The sequence below is a fragment of the Anomaloglossus baeobatrachus genome, chromosome 1 (genome assembly GCF_048569485.1).
Source record: "Anomaloglossus baeobatrachus isolate aAnoBae1 chromosome 1, aAnoBae1.hap1, whole genome shotgun sequence".
Classification (NCBI taxonomy): domain Eukaryota; kingdom Metazoa; phylum Chordata; class Amphibia; order Anura; family Aromobatidae; genus Anomaloglossus; species Anomaloglossus baeobatrachus.
In genome coordinates, this window is record NC_134353.1 from 748603532 (window position 1) to 748621858 (window position 18327).

Consider the following 18327-nt stretch of genomic DNA (forward strand, 5'->3'; position numbering starts at 1 on the left):
CATTCAGCATCCTAGTGCCAGTATAGCACTGGCTTTACTTTATATATGAAAATCCTGCTGGTTGGTTCTTTTTAAATGTGCATGGAGTTTTGTGTTATTCATCATCCGGTTCCGAATAAACCGTTCACTGTTCACAATAAAGCGGTAATCAGTGTGGCATGTGGCCAAAGGACGTTCACTTCTATGCCTTTCTGTGCCTTTTCTAGTCTCTCTGTATCTCTGTTGCAACCTTCTGATGACACTCTGTGACACTCTAAGCTCAGTTGCCACTTTGATCTGAGAACATCCTTCTGTTGATCAATTGTTAGGTGTTGTCTTGGTCTCATGATGTCAAATCTGAACAGCATGATGAGAACGGTTTAAAGGGAACCTGTCACCGGATGTTTATAATACTCACCTAATGGTCGGTGCAGAGCAGACTGTTCGGATGGGCGTTTCTGTTCTCCGGGTCCGCGCCTCCTCTTTCGGCCATCTTTGTCCTCCTTCTGAAGCTAGTGTGGATGAAGCGTTTTAAGTCATCTACACTAGCCGACATTGAGGTCCTGCGCAGGCGCACTTTGATCTGCCCTGAGTAGGGCAGATCAAAGTATTGTAGTGTGCTTGCGCGGGACCTCAATGTTAGCTAGTGTAGATGACGTAGAACGCATCATCCACACTAGCTTCAGAAAGAGGACAAAGATAGCTGAAAGAGGAGACGCGACCCAGAGAACGGAGACGCCCATCTAACCAGTCTGCTCCACCCCGACCGTTAGGTGAGTATTATAAACATCTGGTGACAGGTTCCCTTTAAACAACATTTCTAATTGAACCCCGAAATTTATTGGGCGATTCAAACACCTGTTGTGAACTTTGCCATTAATCTCCTTGTTAGAGAACAGCAAGTTGTGCAAATCGAATTGAAACATTGAACAGTTGGACGTGTGCACTAAACCGTTTAGAGAAGGTCACATTAAGGTCACCTGAAAAGGTTAGAGTGCATTCAGGATCATCTTCAAGTTTCACCCGAAAGCCGAATATCCCAAATATAAGTAAATGCACTACACCTGGTCATTTTCATACAGTCCCTAAAAGGTATGCTGAATGATACCAATCTAACGGATGGCAAAAGTAAACACTGAAAAGGCCTCTGTTAGCTGAATGAGGCAGCCTATGGCTAGATTTTGAGATATTTACTTTAACAATTTAGAATACTTAAAAAATAATGCTATCCCTCATTTTTCTGGATTTGTAGAATACTTTTTTTTCTCTTACTTTTTTTTGAATAGCATTAGTATATTGAATAGAAGAGTACGTATTATCTAATATAATGGGCATATGTAGCATTTTAACTACTATTGTTCAGTACTGCAATTACAATTGTCAACAGTCACTGAGCTGCTTCAATAAAATGCTCTTTACATAGTAAAGTAGTCCTAAACATTAAGAAATTGTTGTCCTCAAAGGAATCACTGGAAATGGCCGCTGTAATAGAAAGTGGCTCCTGTGTAATTCCTCCTTATCTTGCACAGTGGGGCACAGCATATTCTACTACATGTAATATTTTGCTCATGAGACAGTATTTCCCAGTTAGGATTTCACAAACATTCTCATTTACTGTTCTACAACTTTCCTCTGCAAGCCCCATGATTTGTTTGAGGAGGGAGAATTAGGACTGAGTTCACAACTGAAGATTGATTGTTCTCAGAAACATTTCTTCTAATATGGAGCTCCTAAAAAGTTGTTATAGTGTCTGCCATTACCACGATGTAGTAAGGGCAGACACTTTAACAATTTTTAAAAAAGGGCTGGATGATTTCCTCAATACATACAACATTGTCGGCTATAAATGATTTAGTGACGAAATGTATAATTGGTGGAGGAAGGTTGAACCAGATGGACCTAGGTCTTTTTTCAATGTACACTACAGTTCAAAAGTTTAGGGTCACTTAGATATTTCCTTATTTTTGAAAGAAAAGCATATTTTTTCCAATGAAGCTAACATTAAATTAAACAGAAATACACTCTATACATTGTTAATGTGGTAAATGTCTGTTCTAGCTTCAAACGTCTGGTTTTTGATGCAGTACATAGGTGTATAGAGGCCCATTTCCAACAACCACCACTCCAATGTTCTAATGGTACATTTTGTTTGCTAACTGTATTGGAAGGCTAATGGATGTTTAGAAATCCCTTGAAAACCCTTGTGCAAGTATGTTAGCTCAGCTGAAAACAGTTTTGCTGATTAGAGAAGCTATAAAACTGACCTTCCTTTGAGCTAGTTGAGAATCTAGAGCATCACATTCGTTGGTTCCATTAAACTCTCAAAATGGCCAGAAAAAGAGAACTTTCATGTGAATCTCGACAGTCTATTCTTGTTCTTGTTAAAATGAAGGATATTCCATGCGAGAAATTGCCAAGAAAGTGAAGATTTCCTACAACGGTTTGTACTACTCCCTTCAGAGGATAGCACAAACCAGACTCTGGCTCTAACCAGAGTACAAAGAGAAGTGGGAGGCCCCGCTGCACAGCTGAGCAACAAGACAAGTACATTAGAGTCTCTAGTATGAGAAATCGATGCCTCACAGGTCCTCAACTGGCAGCTTCATTAAATAGTACCCGCAAAACGCCAGTGTCATTGTCTACAGTGGAGAAGCAACTGCTGGCCTTCAGGGCAGAGTGGCAAAGAAAAAGCCATATCTGAGACTGGCTTATAGAAGGAAAAGATTAATATGGGCAAAAGAACAGACATTGGACAGAGGAAGATTGGAAAAAAAAGTGTTATGGACAGACGAATTGAAGTTTGAGGTGTATGGATCACACAGAAGAACATTTGTATTTGTAAGACGCAGAACAACTGAAAAGATGCTAGAAGAGTGCCTGCCACCATCTGTCAAGCATGGTGGAGGTAATGTGATGGTCTGGAGTTGTTCTGGTGCTGGTAAATTGGGAGATTTGTACAAGGTAAATGGGATTTTGAATAAGGAAAGCTATCACTCCATTTTGCAATGCCATGCCATACCCTGTGGACAGCGCTTGATTGGAACCAATTCCATCCTACAACAGGGCAATGACCCAAAGCACACCTCCAAATTCAAATTATGCATGAACTATTTAGGGAAGAAGCAGGCAGCTGGCATTCTATCTGTAATGGAGTCACAGCCCAGTCACCAGATCTCAACCCTATTGAGCTGTTGTAGGAGCAGCTTGACCGTATGGTACGCAAAAAGGGGGGAAGCATGGGGTGAAATATAGCCAGATTACCTCAGCAAATTAACAGCTAGAATGCCAAAGGTCTGCAAAGTAGCATTCTGTGCCGACAGCAAAGTGTGAAGGAGAAAATTATTATTTCAAGTAAAAATCATTATTTCTAACCTAGTCAATGCCTGGACTATATTTTCTATTCATTATGCAACTCATTTGATAAATAAAAGTGTGATTTTTCATGGAAAAGACAAAATTGTCTGGGTGACCCCAAACGTTTGAACTGTAGTTTATGTAACTATGTAAAACATTGTTTATTAAGCACTGATTTTTAGAGATGAGTGGACCCGTGGAAGTTCGGTTCAATGGGTTCAGCCGACCTCACATAAAGTTTGGTTTGAGACTTAAACTTGACCTGAACCCCAATGGAAGTCACTAATTGGACACTTTGGATTTCCGCCCATATGCAGCCAGTCATGAACAGAACACCTCCGGGGGCGTGATTATTGCAATTTTTTTTTTTCGTGCACACTACATCTGATCACGCTGTTGTTACCTGCAGTGCGAGCCGCTCAAACACTGCAAGTGACTCGCTCTAGGCTGAGGACCAAGTGTACCCGGGCACAGCGATGGCCGTGCAAATGGTTTGCATACGTAAAGTATCCAAACTCGAACTCTGGGGGTTTTTTTTGTAAAGTCTATGCTTGATATGAACTCTGAACCTTTGGTTGGCTCATCTCTACTGATTTGCATTTAAAACACTGATAAATTATTTTTAGTGATTAGTTTTTGCCATTTTAACTTTCTGCTGTGTTTTCAGTTCATGTTCTATTTTTACTCCAGAATAATTATGTAATTATTTATGTTTAACTCAGGAAGTCCGAGGCCTTCAGGAGGAGTGTAGCCATGCCGAGACTCAGTATCATTACATCAACTTGATGAAGCAGGTGAAAACTATGCAGATTTATTTCATAACTTTCTCTCTGTATTGGACAGAAATACTGAATCTTTATTCTTTGTTAGATTGCTGAAGTCCAGATACAGCGTGCGGCAGATGAGATGAAAGCTTATGTGTCTCCAGACTCACAGGAAAGGAGGAAAGCTCTCAGGTAAGGTTACTGTATGCTATTACTGGAAAAGAATGCAAACTTAAGATATTGTACGCAATAATTTCACTGTATAAAAGGTCATTAACCCCTTCACGACCATGGACGGATATATCCGTCATGGAGCGTGTCCCGTTAAGCCCCGCCCCCTCCCGTGGGCAGGCGGCGGCGGTCGGCACACATATCAGCTGTTTTCAACAGCTGACATGTGTGCCTGCTAGCCGCAGGTGGAATCTCTTCCACCCGCGGCCATTAACCCCTTTAATCTTGCTGCCAAAGTCTGGCAGCAAGATCTAAATGCGCGCGGCCATGTTTTTTACTTACCGCCGCCCCCACCGGAAGTCACGTGCGTGATCACGTGACTATCGGTGGTTGCCATCGTAGCACAGGGTCATGTGATGACGCCTACAGCTATGATGTTTCACTTTCGTTTTCACTCGGCCGAGAGCAGAGGGAAAAAGAAAGTGACTGTATCTGCTGTTTACAGCTGTATAGCTGTGATCAGCAGATAGATAATAGCGATTGGATTGCTGATCGCTATAGCCCCCCACGAGGACTAGTAAATTAAAAAAAAAAAGTAAAAAAAAAAAAGTTTTAAAAAATAAAAAAAAAAACAACCTAAGGCTATGTTCACACACTGCGTTTTTTACCTGCGTTTTTGGTCCGTTTTTGCTGCAGAAATTTCTTGAGAAATTCTTGTAACCTTTCTGCAGACATTCCCCAGCAAAACCTATGGCAAAAAAAATTAGCTGTGCGCACACTGCGTTTTTTTCTTAAGAAAATTCTTTCAGTAGATTTTCTTAAGAAAAAGAATGAGCATGTCACTTCTTTTCTGCAGCTAACTGCGTTATTTGCCATAGATAATTGGCACAATAACGCAGAGAGCAACCAGCGGTAAAAACGCACCGAAAACGCACCGAAAACGCGGCAAAAACGCAGGTGCGTTTTTGGTGCGTTTTTTTAACGCAGGTGCACTAATCCTTCACTCTTAAGAAATTTCTTAAGAAATTTCTTAAGAAAAATAATTTTTCTAATGTGAACATAGCCTAAAAGTTCCAGTCCCCCCCTTTCTCCCCATTGAAAATTAAAGGGTTAAAAAATAAATAAATATACACATATTTGGTATCGCCGCGTTCAGAAATGCCCGATCTATCAAAATACGTGTAAAATAGAAACGTCAGCTCGAGACGCAAAAAATAAGCCGTCACTGAGCCATAGATCCCAAAAAATAAGAACGCTACGTGTTTCGGAAAATGGCGCAATACGTGCGCCACTTTTATTGGACAAACTTGTGAATTTTTTTTAACCCCTTAGATACAAGTAAACCTATACATGTTTGGTGTCTACAAACTCATTTAAAAGTACAACTTGTCCCGCAAAAAACAAGCCCTCATATGGCAAGATTGACGGAAAAATAAAAAAGTTACGGCTCTCGGAAGAAGGGGAGCAAAAAACAAAAACGGAAAGTGCCCCGGGGCTGAAGGGGTAAAAGAGAGATTCCCATTACTTGGTTCAATCCCTAATGTATGTGATACACCAAACAAATAATAAACATAATTACATCATTTTTTAAATTTGATTGGGTTGTCTGTATACCTCACATCTTACCGCCATTGGATACATCCTGTAATATCTCACTTTCTACAGGACAAGCTTGCACAATTGTGTTCCAAGGCATCAATGCTCTCAAAAAAGGCAATACATTTCAAGGTTAGGTCCATCCTGACAGAGCAGGCAGAGTAGGCATGCATTTATGGACACTGTGCAGAACTGATTAATTTATGTAGCACCACTCGGGACATTTAATATTGAGCATGTGCATATAGGTGCTTTCCTAACTGTGTTGCAATAACACGCGCTATTTGTTTTTTCAATTTAATCAACATGTCCTATTACCTTTGTTCTCGTCCTGCGTAAAATAATACAAAGGAACATCTCAAGCCATCACCTGATCTATGGCTAAAATGAAACATTGCAACCTTTAGGCTATGTGCGCACTTTGCGTCAAGGTAGTTGCAGTTCTAAACACATCCTCTGGCAGAAATTGTCTTTGTCAAATTTAGTTTTGACCACAAAAACGCTAAAAATACGCTTGCGTTTTTACCGCGTTTTACATGCTTTTTCACTGCTTAAAATCATATGCGTTTTGACTACAAATACAATGCTAAATAAAGTTTAAACATGCAAACACTTTAAAAAAAAAAAAAGGAAAAAAATGATAAATATCAATATTAAAATCATAAAAAAATTGCCATTTTCAATAAAATGATAACTTTGTGCTAATATTTATGCATAAAATTATATTTATTCAATGATTTTCATACATTTAATTGTCGGACTATGTGTGTGTGTAAAGGGACATATCATGCCATTAATATTTTGTCAAAAACGCATGCATTTAATTGGTCCAAAAAGCATGTTTTCGGCATCAAAAAGCATGTTAAACGCTAGAATTTTGAAGTAGATTGCGTTTTGCAACTTCTCATTGACTCCAATGTTAGCAAAACGCTGCCAAAATGGCAAAAACAATTGACATGCTGCTTCTTTAAACGCTGAGTTTTTGCCAAAATTTCTGCAACTAAAACACTGCGTTTTTAACAGCATTGTGCGCACAAGAAAGCCCTATTTCCCATAGACTTTGCTTGAAAATCAAAACGCAAGCCTTTTGGCATTAAAACGCTGCAGTTCAAAATGCTGCAGAAACGTATGAAAAAACGCAAAGTGCGCACATAGCCTTAATGTAAAAGATATTCCACAGAAAATAACTCCGATGCTTAGATACTTGGAAAAAAAATAAAAACTGATTTTTCTTTTCTACAGTAAACCCACTTTAACCCCTCCGTACAATGTACAGCGCTATGATGACGTCGGCTTACTACCAGAACCGGCAAAATCATTAGCCGACAACCTGAAGTAATGCCCGCGATCGATGCTAATGCCGATCACGGACATTTAACCCCTCTGATACCACTGTCAATAACGACTGTGGCATCTATCAGCACCATACAATTGCGATCACAGTGTGCCTATGGTCTCTATGGTGACCCCAGGCTGCGTAGTGACCACAAAGTCTCCCAGGTCTGGTGATCTGTAAGATCCTACCATAAGCGGTACCAGACACGCCTCCTGCTTGTGTGGGATTGACAGATCTAATATCATGCAATGCAAAAAGCATTGCGGAGTATTAAACGAACGATCAGAGCTGGGAAAGTTGATGTCCCATACTAAGTAGAAAACTAAAAAAAGGAGTCAAGGAAAGAATGAAAAAAAAATGTTTTGCAGGTAAAAACAGTTTTTCTGTAAATAGAAAGGTAAAGGAAAAAAAGTACATATATTTGGTATCACTGCAGCCGGAACTAACCAAAGAAAGGAGCTGAAATATAGGTTGGTAAACGTGATGTGTATGCGCATGTTCACACTGTGGCCATTTAACAGACAAAACCTAAAATAGAAAAAATATATCCTGCAGTAAGTAAACAATAATAGTACATATAAATAAAATAGGATACTTGGGAACACTGTTTTTGATCTATAAAAAACAAGTGTAAAAGCCATCCTACTGCAATAAAGGTGTACTCCAATCGGGAGGGTCCTAAACTCTAGTATTGAAATCTCACCTTGTGTCAACCAACCTCAGTGTAGGTGGGGGCAGAGAAAGGAATATTAGCCACTGGTAAATTACCGTAACCCAATTAATCAAAGGTAGCAAACCGGGGTCCTCTCAGGAAATCCTTTCTAGCCATTTGAACCCCTGATACCTGCTAAAGGGGGATGTGTGGTGTACGGCATTTTTTTAAGATAACTATTTACTGAAGTAAGGATCTCTTGCTTCCTTTTAAGGAATATTTATTAAAGGTTAAGTTTTATGTTTTCTTGTACCCCGGTTTGCTACCTTTGATTAGGTGGGGGCAGAGCAGAACCGGAGTCCAACTAGTTCAGACACCTGCCCATGGGAAGCGATATAAATTAAATGCCATCTCAAAAAGGGAAGCCACACCCCTGTTTCTACAAAACACAAGGAATCTGTCATGGTACAGTGATGGAGAGGAGAGAGGGAAATACATCCACTGTTCCCAAATTCTGGCTTACACTGAGAAGGACGTGATTAAGTGCCTACCCAGCCTTCACCAAAGCCTCTGATGGTGAGGATGGACTAGTCTGACGATGGGCACCAGGTACCACTCCAGGTCAGCTCCAGGTTGTCGCACTCCACCAAGGTCGGCGACACTTGCTGAGTGACGTCACTGTTGCCGGCGAAACCCCTCCTTTCTAAGGGGGCGGTTCGTGTGGCGTCACATCCGCGTCACTAAGCGGCCGCCCAATAGAAGCGGAGGGGCGGAGATGAGCGGGACGAACATCCCACCCACCTCCTTCCTTCTGCATTGCTGGCGGCCGCAGGTAAATTGTAGTTCGTCGTTCCCGAGTTGTCACACGCAGCGATGTGTGCTGCCTCGGGAACGACGAACAATCTGCATCCTACAACAATCAACGTTTTTTAAAATGAATGACGTGTCAACGATCAACGATATGGTGAGTATTTTTGATTGTTAACGGCCGTTCGTTGGTGTCACACGCAATGACGTTGCTAACGATGCTGGATGTGCGTCACGGAATCCGTGACCCCGGAGATATATCGTTAGATACGTCGTTGCGTGTAATGGGGCCTTTACTCTGATCAGCCCTGAGCTCCCTGACATCCCTAGACAAGTTCTTTCATCCCGTGTGGCAATCACGTTCCCGATCTTTCCCTGGACACAGCCCTGCCTAGTGAGTAGGGCAGCAGGAATTCTAGTCCCTCTCTAGGTTAAAGACACAGAGTGGATAAGACAGACTGGTAAAATAAACAACAATCATGCAAGACACTCCAAACAACAAGAGGGAGTAATGAGGAACAGACCAGTAATTCAAACCAAAAAAGGATAATGGATAACAACACAACACAGCTTTCAAACAGCAAACTCCAGCAACGGATCTCAGAATGAATTCCTGGTCTGCAGCCCACAGGTTCCCTCTAGAGGCAAGCTTAGCAGAAGTTATCATTGGCAATTACCTAAGCTGGAAAAGGAGTATTTATAGCAGAGGTAATTAGAAACTCAGAACAGCTGATTCCAGTTTTCATCAAGAGCATAGGAGACCAGAAGAGCAACTTGACCCTAGCAGAACTAGATAAAGGAGAATCTGCACAGCCAGCATTTTTAACCCAAGCACGTGTGTATGTTGCCCTTAGCTGCGATCTCCTGACACCAAAAATAGGAGTGACCACTCTCTGTCGTAGTACAGTTCTGACAGAATCACAGCAAAACCAAAGAAATGAGCCAGAGCATAAGTTCGCATACATGTGGCGTATAAGAGCATGTTCAAATTGGTCATTTAACAGACAAAACCTAAGACAGAAACAAAATGAACATAAACTCTCAAGTAAGTAAATATTAATGATAGATATAAGTAACATAGGGTATTTAGTAACACTATGTTTGATCAAAAAAGCATAAAGCCATCCCACAATGACAAGGTGAACCCAATGAGGATGGTCCTAACCCCTAGTATTAAAACCTCACCTTGTCAACCGACCTAATTGTAGATGGGGCAGAGCATCATTTTTGGGGAAAAAAACATAATTTTTCATTTTCATAGTCCCATGTTTTAAAATTCGTGAAACACCTGTGGGTTCAAAATGCTCACCACACCCATAGATACATTTCTTAAAGGGTGTAGTTTCTAAAAGGGTGTCACTTATGGGGAATGTAGGGAATCAGCTCTGGTAGGCATTGGCAGTGACGCAGTAAAGAGGCACACATAGGTTCTCAGTCCAAAACTCAACTCAGTGTTTTATTCACACTAGTTGCACACAGAAAAAACAGTCTTACTTCGGACAAGTATGCAAAGCAAAAGTCCAGCTTGTTGAACAGCATAGCAAAGGTCCTGGATGTGTCAGCCCATTCAGGTATGTTATTCCCACAAAACCTGCTTCAGCTATCCAGTCCAAACACCCACCACAGTGAGAAGTTCTGGCTGCCTATTTATGCTGTCCTAATCTTGCAGCTGTGCAACTTAGCATTTTCCCCAAAAACTCAGAATAGCAGAGAAGGTCCAGGCCAAGGTTTCACCCCTTTTCTGCTCACCAGTGCAAAAGGCATTTACTATGAGGGATACATTTTCCATCTATCACCATACCCTTCACTGCATTACAGGGTTGTCTTCTGTTTTGGCACCTTGGGGGCTTCTCAAACATGACATGGGTTCCGCAGTCTATTCTGGCCAAATCTGCATTGGGAAAGTCAAATAGTTCTCCTTCCCTTCTGAGCCCTCCAGGGTGCCCAAACCGTAGTTTCCCCTGTATATAAGGCTTTGTACCAGGGAGAAATTGTACAAAAAATGGGTGGTCCACTTTCTTCTGTTACCCGTGTAAAAATGAAAGATTTGTGGCTAAAACAATATTTCTGGGGGGAAAAAATTAAGTTTTCATTTTCATGTTTTTGTTTTAAAAAATGTTGGCGGACCTGTGGGTTGAAGATGGTCACCACACCATCGATAAATTCCTTGACAGGTGTAGTTTCCAAAATGGGATCACTTGTTGGGGATTTCGAAAAATAATGTCTTCTGATTGTATTTTTGGCATTCTGTGCTGTCTATATGTACTTTTATTTATAAACATAATATTATTAACCCCATTACGACCGCGTTACGTTTTAAAACAGCACCAAAAAAGGGTCCTTATTCCTTTCTGCCGTTTTAAAACGGCGGGCAGAAATAAGTGAATAGCGCCCCCCAGCGTCAGAAAATCTCCGGGGTTTTAGCTACCGGGGGTAGCTGAGACCCTGGAGATCATGATTCGGGCCGGTTTTTCCAGTCCCCAGTCACGTGATGACCGGTATACACCGTATACCGATCATCAAGTTATAGTAAATGACATCGCCGGTAAAAAATGATTTATCTCCCATCTGGCATGATCAAACATGTCAGATCGGAGATAAATCTCTTTCCCGGTTCCCTCCGGTGACCCGGTGTCCCCAAAGTGCCCCCCCGACCTCCAACCCCCTCCCGAAAATCCAAGATGGCCGCGCGCACCGGCAAGCACAGCAGCGTGCCGGCCGCATTCACACTTTTCTTATGGTTTCTGTCGTATGTGCTATAACACATGCGACAGAAACCTGCTCCCCAGGCCCTGCCGGGTCACCCCCTATCCCCCCCGGTGTTCCCCGGTGTCCCCCGTACCTGTCGGAGCGCTGATCCCCCGCGGCCCCCTCCTCCGGCTCTCAGCAGACGCCGGTCACATGTGCAGAGCGCGGCTGTCAGCTTCCTGTGTTCAGGACGCTGGCTGCTGCTGCTGCTCGGCACTTTGCAGCTGTGACCCGGGGAGGGTGGGTGCAGATTCTTTGCACCCACTCTCCTCAAATGGAGGGTCTGCACACCTAGAAAATGGCGGATACGTTCCCTGAACGTGTCCCCCATATTCTAGAAGGTCCAGAGTCGACGTGGGACGTCCAAATGGATTACAGTGGATTTTTTTTCTTTTCTTTTCAATAAATTGGTGAATCAGGGAATTTGGGGAGTGTTTTTTCAAATAAATTTTTTTTTTGTTGTCAATTTTTTTTTTATTACTGTCAATTAGTTATGTCGGGTATCTGATAGACGCCGTGACATAACTAATTGCTGGGCTTGATGCCAGGTGACATTACACATCTGGTATCAACCCCATTTATTACCCCGTTTGCCACCGCACCAGGGCGCGGGATGAGCTGGGGCGAAGCGCCAGAATTGGTGCATCTAATGAATGCGCCACTTCTGGGGCAGCTGCGGCCTGCTATTTTTAGGCTGGGAAGAGTCCAATAACCATGGCTCTTCCCATCCTGAGAATACCAGACCCCAGCTGTCAGCTTCACCTTGGCTGGTGATCTAATTTGGGAGGACCCCACGTTTGTTTTGTTTTTTTTAATTATTTATTTATAAATAATTAAAAAAAAAAAAAACAGCTTGGGGAGCCCTCCAAATTGATCACCAGACAAGATGAAGCTGTCGGCTGTGGTTTGCAGGCTACAGCTGTCTGCTTTACCCTAGCTGGCTATCAAAAATAGGGGGGACCCCACATCATTTATTTTAATTCTTTTTTTTTTTTTTTGGGGCTAAATACAAGGCTAGGCATCCTTTAGTGTCACATGAAAGGCACTAAAGGGCGCCAGCTTAGAATATGCAGGGGGGTGGGACGTTCTATATGTTTGACATCTATCCAATCATCCATTGTAGCATTTTAGGCTATGTGCCCACAATCAGGGTTTGCAGCGTTTTGGGCGCAGAATGTTTTCCCTGCATCCATAACGCTGCGTTGTGCAGTAAAGCACAGTGGAAGGATTTTTAGATATCCCGTGCCCACTGCGCTTCTTTTCTCCACAGCATAAACTGACCTGTGGTGCAGCTTCCCGAGCCTCAGCATGTCAATTTATGCTGTGGAGATGAGTGTTTTCTGCAGGTAGAATAGAGCTAAAGTCCACAGCAGCCTGAACCCAAATCGTGGGCATGGGCAGCTGCGTTCTCCCGTGGACAACACACATCTCTGCAGGAAGGCTGACACTGTGTACTAGACGCCGTGTCGCTGGATCATGGCCACATAGCCTAACAGTGAGAAATTTGTTGCTACAGCAACATTTTTGTGAAGTACCTGTGGATTCAAAATGCTTGCTATACTCCTGAATAAAATCCAGTTTCCAAAATGAGGTCACTTGTGGGGGGTTTCTGATGTATAGGTACCCAAGGGGCCCTGCTAATGTGACATGGTGCGCGCAATTTACTTCAACTTTCTTCGGCGCTCCATTGGGAGACCCAGACGATTGGGTGTATAGCTACTGCCTCCGGAGGCCACACAAAGCATTACACTAAAAAGTGTAAGGCCCCTCCCCTTCTGGCTATACACCCCCAGTGGGATCACTGGCTCACCAGTTTTCTGCTTTGTGCGAAGGAGGTCAGACATCCACGCATAGCTCCACTGTTTAGTCAGCAGTAGCTGCTGACTATATCGGATGGAAGAAAAGAGGGCCCATATAGGGCCCCCAGCATGCTCCCTTCTCACCCCGCTTGTGGTTTGTAAGGTTGAGGTACCTATTGCTGGTACGGCGGCTGGAGCCCACATGCTGTTTTCCTTCCCCATCCCCCTGAGGGGCTCTGAGGAAGTGGGATCTTACCGGCCCCAAAGCCCTGAGGCCGGGCTCCATCCACAGACCCATTGAACCTGCTGGATGCGGAGCTGGGTACCGTTCAGGGACATGGCCCTGCACCATTCAGGTACTCTGTGTCCCCGTACACACAGGCACAGCACACTCCAGACTTGCTGGGTGTGCTAGTGCGCCGGGGACAGTAAAGGGTTACAGTCACTGCAGCCTAGCTGAGTGACTTTATGTATGGGGAACTACCGCGCCGGACGCTCCGGGAGCGGCGGCGCGGCTGGGACTTGTAGTGCGCCGGGGACTTAGCGCCGACCGCGCTTTTACGGCGGCGGCGCTTATAAATCCAGTCCCCGGCTTTTGCGGCCTAGCTCCGCTTCGTTCCCGCCCCCACCCTGTCAATCAGGGTAGGGGAGAGACGCTGTACAATCAGCAGCGCCGAGGGCTGGAGCCTTATTTACATGCTCCAGCCCTCTCACTGGACACTGTGGGACGCCGGTTTCCCGCTCTGACTTGGGGGCACGCCCACGGCCCGCCCCTACTCACACGAGCTGGAGAAGGACGCCGGCAGCCATTCCTGCAGTCCGAGCTGAGAGATCGGACTCTGGGCAACCAGGCACAGGACTAGGGCGACCACACACCCGCTTATAGGCGGGCGGTAAGCGGCACCTGAAGTGCTGACCCCACTAAATACCGCAGTTGTCCATTTGTATTTTTATGCTTACACTGCATAGGTCGCTATTTTTGGCTATATGCCCTCTTAGATGGCGACACATCAGCAGCAGGAAAGCAGGGGTGCTAAGGCACAGGCTTTCTATGCTGCTTGTATTGCATGTACTGAAGTGTTCATGTGTATTTAGGCTTGTATGCTATACACTGCACTGTACGGTCGCTAGTCTGGGCTATTTTCGCCTAGAATGACTAGACTACAGCAGCAGAAAACCAAGGGTGCTGAGGCACAGGTTTTTTCTATGCTGCTTGTATTGCAGGGGTTGCAGTGTTCATTTGTACTTATGCTTGTATGCTATACATTGCACTGTATGGTCGATATTCTGGGCTATATTCCCCTAGATGGCTAGTCTACAGCAGCAGAAAAGCAGGGGTGCCAAGGCACAGGCTTTCTATGCTGCTTGTATTGCATGTGCTGCAGTGTTCATTTGTACTTTATGCTTGTATGCTATACATTGCACTGTACGGTCGCCATTCTTGGCTCTATATCCTAGATGGCTAGTCGGCAGCAGCATATAAGCAACACAGGCTTTCGATGCTGTTTTTACTGCATGTGATACTGTTCCACGGCACTGAACCCCATTGTGTGCAATGCTCCCCTATAGCACTTGGTCAGCCGGGGTCTCTACTAGACGTGGCCAAAGGAGCCACCTGTCAACCCTGTCCAAGGACAGGGATGGAGTTGCAATGGGATAGAGACTTGCAGTCCGGACAGGCCATGGGCAATCTGGATCATTGCTCCCTGGCCACCCTCATTGGGAATAAAATCGGTGCTCCGGGGGGGTCCCAGGAGGCTCTCTGTATGATGAGGCAGACGTAGCTCATCAGGACTTTGATCCTGACACCGCTCTCAATCCGGATACACCGGATGGTGACGCCATAAGGAATGATCCTATAGCGTCCATCAATGGAATGTTGGATCTTTCTCCCTCAGCTCCCCCAGCGGAGGAGTCAGCTTCACAGCAGGAGAAGTCCCATTTCAGTAGCTCAAACGTATATTGAGTATTTTTCTGGCCACGCTGACTTCAGAGAAGCAGTCCAGGAACACCACGCTTACCAGATAAGCGTTTTCTCCAAACGTATTAAGGATACACGTTATCCTTTTCCCCCTGACGTGGTCAAGCGCGGGACCCAGGGTCCAAAGGTGGATTCTCCAATCTCCAGGCTTGCGGCTAGAGCCATAGTTGCAGTGGAGATGGGACTTCACTTAAAGATGCCAGACAGATGGACTCTGGTTGAAATCTGTCTATGAGGCTATCGGCGTGTCGGTTGCTCCGGCATTTACAGCCGTATGGGCACCCTAAGCTTTTCAGCTGTTCTTGCACAGCTGGTCTTGAGCATAGGTACATTTGTGCCGCAGGGGCGTCCGTAACCTCGCAATGTCTGCATTGCGACTTACCCTATTAATGCTGTCCTGGAAGGACAGTCGAGGTTTCGGTCCTTCCCAAGCTCGGGCAGGTCCCAATTGTCCTCGTCCAAAAGAGCTGAAAAGCCTCAGAGGGGCTCAGCTTCCGGGGGCTCAATCACGCCCAAGGAAGGCAGCCGGAGGAACCGCTACCAAGGCGGTCTCCTCATGACTCTCAGCTCTCTCATCTCTCCGCATCCGCGGTTGATGGCAGACTCGCTCGCCTTTGGCGACATTTAGCTGCCACAGGTCACAGACCGGTGGGTGAGGGACATTGTGCCCACGTGCACAGGACAGAGTTCTGTTCTCGTCCTCCGACTCGATTCTTCAGAACGTCCCCACCTCCCCACCGAGCCGATGCTCTTCTGCAGGCAGAAGGAGTGGTAATCCCTGTTCCTCTTCAGGAACAAGACACGGTTTTCCTCCAATCTGGTTGTGGTGCCAAAAAAGGATGGCTCTTTCCGTTCCGTTCTGGACCTAAAACTGCTCAACAAGCACGTGGAGGCCAGGCGGTTCCGGATGAAACCCTCCGCTCCGTCATTGCCTCAATGTCTCAAGGATATTTTCTAGCATCAATAGACATCAAAGATGCTTATCTCCACGTGCCGATTGCTACAGAGCACCAATGTTTTCTACGTTTCGTGATGGGAGACGACCATCTTCAGTTCGTAGCTCTGCCATTCGGTCTGGCGACAGCCCCACGGGTGTTCACCAAGGTCATGGCGGCAGTGGTAGCAGTCTTGCACTCACAGGGACACTCTGTGATCCCTTACTTGGACGATCTACTTGTCAAGGCACCCTCTCAAGAGGCATGCCAACTCAGCCTGAATGTTGCGCTGGAGGCTCTCCAGACGTTCGGGTGGATCATCAACTTCTCAAAGTCAAACCTGTCACCGACCCAATCACTAACGTATCTTGGCATGGAGTTTCATACCCTCTCAGCGCTAGTGAAGCTTCCGCTGGACAAGCGGCGGTCACTACAGACTGGGGTGCAGACTCTCCGTCAAGGTCAGTCGCACTCCTTAAGACGCCTCATGCACTTCCTCGGGAAGATGGTGGCGGCAATGGAGGCGGTTCCGTTTGCGCAGTTTCATCTGCGTCCTCTTTATTGGGACATTCTCCGCCAATGGGACGGGAAGTCAACATCCCTGAACAGGAAAGTATCCCTTTCACAGACGGCCAAGGACTCTCTGCAATGGTGGCTTCTTCCCACCTCATTATCACAGGGAAGATCCTTCCTACCACCGTCTTGGGCGGTAGTCACGACAGACGCGAGTCTGTCAGGGTGGGGAGCAGTTTTTCTCCACCACAGGGCTCAGGGTACGTGGACTCAGCAGGAGTCCACCCTTCAGATCCATGTTCTGGAAATCAGAGCAGTGTATCTTGCCCTACTAGCCTTCCAGCAGTGGCTGGAAGGAAAGCAGATCCGAATTCAGTCGGACAACTCCACAGCGGTGGCATACATCAATCACCAAGGAGGGACACGCAGTCGGCAAGCCTTCCAGGAAGTCCGGCGGATTCTGATGTGGGTGGAAGCCACGGCCTCCGCCGTATCCGCAGTTCACATCCCCGGCGTAGAAAACTGGGAAGCAGACTTCCTCAGCCGCCAGGGCATGGACGCAGGGGAATGGTCCCTTCACCCGGACGTGTTTCAGGAAATCTGTAGCCGCTGGGGAAGGCCGGACGTCGACCTAATGGCGTCCAGGCACAACAACCTTCATAGCACGGTCTCGCGATCACAGAGCTCTGGCGGCAGACGCCTTAGTGCAAGATTGGTCGCAGTTCCGGCTCCCTTATGTGTTTCCACCTCTGGCACTCTTGCCCAGAGTGCTACGCAAGATCAGATCCGACTGCAGCCGCGTCATACTCGTCGCCCCAGACTGGCCAACGAGGGCGTGGTATCCGGATCTGTGGCATCTCACGGTCGGCCAACCGTGGACACTACCAGACCGACCAGACTTACTGTCCCAAGGGCCGTTTTTCCATCGGAATTCTGCGGCCCTGAACCTGACTGTGTGGCCATTGAGTCCTGGATCCTAGGGTCTTCAGGATTATCCCAAGGGGTCGTTGCCACCATGAGACAGGCTAGGAAGCCCACGTCCGCTAAGATCTACCACAGAACGTGGAGGATATTCTTATCCTGGTGCTCTGCTCAGGGAGTGTCTCCCTGGCCTTTTGCATTGCCTACCTTTCTTTCTTTCCTGCAATCTGGGTTAGAAAAAGGTTTGTCGCTCGGCTCCCTTAAAGGGCAAGTCTCGGCGCTATCCGTCTTTTTTCAAAAGCGTCTAGCACGACTTCCTAAGGTGCGCACGTTCCTGCAGGGGGTTTGTCATATTGTACCCCCGTACAAGCGGCCGTTAGATCCATGGGATCTGAACAGGGTACTAGTTGCCCTCCAGAAGCCGCCCTTCGAGCCTCTGAGGGAGGTTTCACTTTCTAGACTATCACAGAAAGTGGCTTTTCTGGTAGCGATCACATCTCTTCGGAGAGTGTCTGAGCTAGCAGCGCTGTCATCCAAGGCTCCTTTCCTGGTCTTCCACCAGGACAAGGTAGTGCTGCGCCCCATTCAGGAGTTTCTCCCGAAGGTGGTATCCTCTTTTCATCTTAATCAGGATATCTCTTTGCCTTCTTTTTGTCCTCATGCAGTTCCTCGGTATGAGAAGGATTTACATTTGTTAGATCTGGTGAGAGCACTCAGAATCTACATTTCCCGCACGGCGCCCCTGCGCCGCTCCGATGCACTCTTTGTCCT

General features: G+C 45.8%; 1 protein-coding gene across 2 annotated transcripts in view; it reads left to right on the plus strand.

Annotated features, from left to right (window-relative positions):
• Nucleotides 1-18327, plus strand: part of IFT81 (intraflagellar transport 81) — a 264881-nt gene that overhangs the window by 208237 nt on the left and 38317 nt on the right. For both annotated transcript variants that reach the window (XM_075341832.1, XM_075341833.1), the window contains exons 16-17: nt 4056-4127; nt 4204-4289. In XM_075341832.1, coding sequence (XP_075197947.1) covers nt 4056-4127; nt 4204-4289 — 158 coding nt within the window. The remainder of the gene's footprint in view (nt 1-4055; nt 4128-4203; nt 4290-18327) is intronic.